We start from the raw sequence: 5,346 nt of genomic DNA, 5'->3' as shown, positions 1-5,346 counted from the left end.
CTGACCTCAGGGTCTTTGCACTTGCCCTCTTCCCCTCTGCTGGGAGGGAGGATACTCTCACATCCTATCCTCTTCCCCCTCAACATTGTTACTACAGGTAAAGTAGACTATGTTTTACAAACAACAGGTAGCAATTCTTGAGTCATAAAATTAATCTAGTGAATAGTGATTCAATTAAAAATATACATATCTATATATATAAAAACCTAAGTGACCGCCCAACCGTTCGACCATCTGACTGGTAGCTATGACACACAATGACCACCAGGGGGAAGACGCTCAACGCAGGAGTTGAGATGCCCAGCTGCAGTGACTTGGCAGCTGCGGTTCTCAGGTGATGCACCCGGAACCAGAGAGGAGGGAGCCCAATTCTGGGGTGTGTTACCCGAGAACCGCCCTCTTGAAATCCAGGGGATGTTGGAGAGCTGGTCGGAGAGCTGGTTTCAAAAAACCTTTTATTTGTATATGTGTGTGGTGTGTACTTAGTCACAATATAAAATGTACTTCTAACTGTAGATCATGGTCAAAAAAATTTTTTTAGACATTTTGTCTAGAACAAGTAGAAATGAAATCATCTACTACCTTGACCTTCTTTATGATACTGCATTTCTAATTATTTACTTAATGTCACTATTCCTCTAGTGAGTAGACTGGGAATGTGGCTCAAGCTAATAAGGGACCAGATTATTCAAGCCTTTTTAAGGATTTTAGATTCTACCCTAAGATAAATGGAAAATGACTGAACTGTTAGATATTTTTTGTTTAGCTACATTTTATTTATCTTTAACTGTGATTAAATATAAAGGGAATTGGGAACTAGGATTGAATGAGGGCTTTCTGATAAATGTTCTATTCCTTTAATAAACATTTTTTATTATATACTGTGTTTCAGGAATAGGTTTATAGTCTATACTCTTATCTGAAAAACAGGTTTAATAATACTTATGGAGTTACTGTGAACATTAAGTAAGTTTAGCATATTATGTACACAGTCAAGAGATGTTTTAGTGACCTTTTCATTACTTGCACCTCTTTAGGACCACATCCTGAAAGGAAGATGCCTTGTTTTGATGATAATGTTAGTTATACAATTACCAGAATAAATAACATAAGTTGAGAATGATAGCTAATTTAATTTCCCTGTATTTGAAAGAAGGTAGCTACTACTCTCATTTATTTGAAAAGAAGGTAGCTACTACTATCATTTTTTTTAAAAAACACCAGGCTATTGCCATAGGAAAATATGATGATGACATAATTCTGAAATGGTAAAGTTATGTCAGAATGAGTTTTTTAAAAACATGTTTTTAATGACTTTTTAGAGAGAGAGGAAGGGAGAGGGAGGGAGAAACATCAGTCAGCTGCCTCCTGCACACCTTCTTCTGGGCACTGAACCTGCAACCCAGGCATGTGCCCCACAGGGAATCAAACTGGTGACCTCTCACTCAGTGCATGGGATGATGCTCAACCAACCGAGCCACACCAGCAAGGGCCAGAATGAATTTTTTAAATAATTGAACATGGGATCCTTCCATTTTTCCGTCCCCTGCCCCCAAATGTAATATTATTTATCTGACCACATTTCTTTTTGAAGGCAGAAAACGTCAAAATGGAGTAATATTTCCACTTATTTCTATTAATTTCCCTTCCCCCTTCAGATTTCACCACCCAATCCTCAGCCCTTTGGAAAGCAGTTTCCAGCTGGAAGTCGATGTCCTGAGTCATCTCCTGAAAGCCCAGGCTCAGGTCTCAGAGTGGAAGTTCCTGCCGTCTCTGGTTAACTTGCACAGCGCTCACACCAAGCTGCAGACCTGGGGCCAGATCTTTGAAAAGCAGCGGGAGACCAAGAAACATCTGTTTGGAGGGCAGTCTCAGAAGGCCGTTCAGCCCCCACACCTTTTCCTTTGGCTGATGAAACTCAAAAACATGCTTCTTGCCAAATTTAGTTTCTACTTTCATGAGGCACTGAGCCGACAAACGACTGCTTCAGAAATGAAAACGTTGACGGCAAAAGCCAACCCAGACCTGTTTGGAAAGATTTCCAGCTTCATCAGGAAGTACGATGCTGCCAACGTGTCTTTAATCTTTGATAACCGAGGGTCTGAGAGCTTTCAGGGTCACGGCTATCACCACCCCCATTCCTACAGGGAGGCCCCCAAGGTGTGGACCAGTATCCAGCCGTGGTGTCTCTGCCCAGCGACAGGCCTGTCATGCACTGGCCCAACGTCATCATGATCATGACGGACCGCACCTCCGACCTGAACAGCTTGGAGAAAGTGGTTCACTTCTACGATGACAAAGTTCAGAGCACCTACTTCCTAACCCGCCCAGAACCCCACTTTACCATTGTCGTCATTTTTGAGTCAAAGAAATCTGAGAGAGACTCCCACTTTATTTCCTTCCTCAATGAGCTCTCACTTGCCCTTAAGAACCCCAAGGTTTTTGCAAGTCTGAAACCTGGATCCAAAGGTTAGCAGGTTATCTGTGTGAAAGGTTTTCAAGAGAAGAAATTGTGTTCTTAATTGCTCTAATGATCTACAATGGGCTGTGATTAGGGTTTCGATCCATCCATGCTTCTTTCAGAGCTAAATTAAAGACAAAGCCTCCCTAATTGTGTCGCACACTTTATATGCAATTAAGGCCAATTAAGTAAAGTATCCAAAGGGTAATCTAGGCTACAGTATATCTCCATGGTACAGCAAAGTACTCTCAGTATTTTCTCCTGTTTTCCTGTATTTTATGTAGACTGAATATTTATTAGCCTTTGATGTTTCTTTCCAGATGTTTCTTTCCAGACGTTTTATATTCCAAACATTGTGTTCTAATGCCATTCCAAACGCCCTCTCCTTTCCCCTCCCACTCAGATGAGTAATTGGGATAAGATATTAAATGGCCATTTTAGAATTAAGGATTATATGTTTCCTATCTCATAAACTAGCCAGTTAACATGAAGTTACTAGTTTTATGATTCCGATCTACAAATGAATATTTTTGATGCCAAAATTAGAGTCTTGGTGAGAAATGTCCTCCAGTTATTAAAGTTGAAGGTAAATCAGAATAGTAGGATAACATCAGATCTTACCAGTTCAGAAGATCCTATGGCAACTTTAATAGCCATGGGTTCTTTTGGGGTGATCTACACACCTAACTGCATTTGTTTTTACCCTTATAAAGTTTGAATGTTTCACTCTATTTTAAAGTCAGCATAAGCCGTTATGTGGGATATTTTCACATAGTATCTGCTTGGCTTTCTGTTTATCACCTTTCTGCTGAAATGTATGTTCATATTTGGCTCTACCCTTGGTTATTTTTAGGCTGAAAAAGCATGCAGTCTTGGTTTTTCAGCCACTCTTAAACATTCATGTGACTCAGCCTACTTTCATAAAATCAAAATGGAATCGCTGCACTTGTTAAAAATCAATTGTGCATTCAAAGGACCTCTTCATACTTGTGTAATCAACTCAGTACTTCAGCACATCTGAACTTGGGATTCGTGTCTATCTCCTCCAAATATTTTTAGAAGTAGTGCTACATCTTAACACATGCTGCCTTAACCCTTTTCTTCAGTATGTGTTCAGGAGGAAGAAGGCATAATGGGGCTGTGGAGACCTTCACCTCTAGCTTATTGATTCAGAATAAAAATAAGCCACAAAGAGTAATTGAGTTATTATTTGATGTTTCCTTCGAAGCTTGTGTGTCATGTAATAGTCCAGTCAGCCCTGTTTCTCATGATTGCTCAGAGCGAGCACAGCAGACAAGCCGGAAGCATTGGCCGAGATCAGAGGAGCCCCTCCGAGTCCAAAGGAGGCCCCCCTGAGTCTGGACTACTTGGAGGAAGAACCCACTGACCTATTTTCTGGAGAGAACATGTGCTTTCTTTTCTTTTTCCCTTTTAAAAAAATAAAAGTCATATGATTTGTAAAAAGCCAATTTGCTTTAAATAGAAAGTAGTGATTTACCTCTGCATTTTATTCACTCAGGTTCTATAAAAATCTGAACAGACTGTACAACTTTGACCTTCCATAAAACATTGAAAACAATTGGAACTAAAAAGTTAAATCATTTTTCCTCCCTTTTGTGCTTTTCTAAGAAGCTGCAAAACATTCCTTGGCATGCATGTATTTTTTTTTTCCTAGATAAAACCACCATTAGCCTTAAAGAAAATATGCTTCATTATAACATGGAGAAGAGTGTAAATAAACATATATACAGTACTTAAATACTCGCCTAGAACATATTTGAATTGTATATTTATTTTTAAATATATTTTGGTTCAGGCCAAGAAACAAAGTCACTTTACTCTGAGATTTGTCCTCTAAATTCAGTAATGAAGTGATCTGTAAAGTGTATGTTTTGCTAATTGGAAGAGTAAACCTGCATATTTCCCACAGACTGTTTATTTTGAAATTTGTTTCTAAACCACAACTTGATCGATTCTTATGGGTAACCAAGAGTGTGGTCAACACTGAGTTTATGAGTCCATCAAGGAGTGTTGCGTGTTAGGATGCTGTTTGAACACAGGGTGAATGTTTACCACTGTCTTCTCTTAGGTCCAGCCTGGTATCTGACTGTGTCTTTTAGGGAGTGTGTGAAATAGAGCCTAATTCTTAACAGAGGAACCAAAATCCTTTACATAGTCACTTTGCAAAGTGATTTTTGTTTATTTGGACATATTAGAGAAAATTTACTTTCAAGAAAAAAAATAGTTGGTAATTCACTGCACTCCCAGGAGAGTCACTCAGATGAAGTTTAAAATACTGGGTCCACCCTTAGATCCAGCAGCAAAAGTGCAGTTTTGTTTCTTTGGCAAACAGCCTATGAACTTGACTTCCTTATCTGTAAAATGGGGATAAGGAAATGTGGGCTCTTTTTCAAAGACTATGTAAGAATGGGATGAGATCATGGAGTGTAAAAAAGGCTCCGAAAACATACTTGGGTTTGAAAGTTGTATCAATAAAAGATGGACCGCTCTTTCCTTAAACTCAAGGCCTCTCCTGTTCTCATTTTTCTCTTCAGGTCTGTGACAAACCTGTGCTGAGTCATAAGTTTGAACACACTTAACTAGTGTAGAAGAGGAGGCAGATAAATGCCTAAGCAACCCACCCACTCTTCTTAATTTAGAATCTTCGTGGTTCTTTGTTCCTAAGTTTTTTTGGTTGATGGATAGCATCACTCAGTCCTTCTATATCCAAACTGTTTTGTTTTTGTCAATTCCTCAGAGAGGTGTGTTAAAGTCTCCAACTGTGATTGTGAATTTTTCCTTTATGTCTGTCAGTTTTTGTATTTTGAAGCCCTTTTATTAGGTTGGTACACATTTTTAATTTTTCTGTCTTTCTCATGTATAAA

General features: G+C 39.0%; 1 protein-coding gene across 1 annotated transcript; it reads left to right on the top strand.

The window, feature by feature from the left end:
- Positions 1-1,658: 1,658 nt before the first annotated feature.
- LOC102437401 (KICSTOR complex protein C12orf66-like) lies at positions 1,659-4,981 on the top strand (the record flags this gene model as incomplete). Its single annotated transcript, XM_014451269.1, is given in 2 exon segments — positions 1,659-2,155; positions 2,158-4,981. Coding segments are annotated over 2 exon segments (814 nt in total), but the record flags the coding sequence as incomplete, so codon positions are not given.
- Between the last annotated feature and the right edge of the window lie 365 nt (positions 4,982-5,346).

This window comes from Myotis lucifugus, unplaced genomic scaffold (genome assembly GCF_000147115.1).
Source record: "Myotis lucifugus unplaced genomic scaffold, Myoluc2.0 scaffold_11102, whole genome shotgun sequence".
NCBI lineage: Eukaryota > Metazoa > Chordata > Mammalia > Chiroptera > Vespertilionidae > Myotis > Myotis lucifugus.
This window is presented reverse-complemented; position numbering and strand designations above follow the sequence as displayed.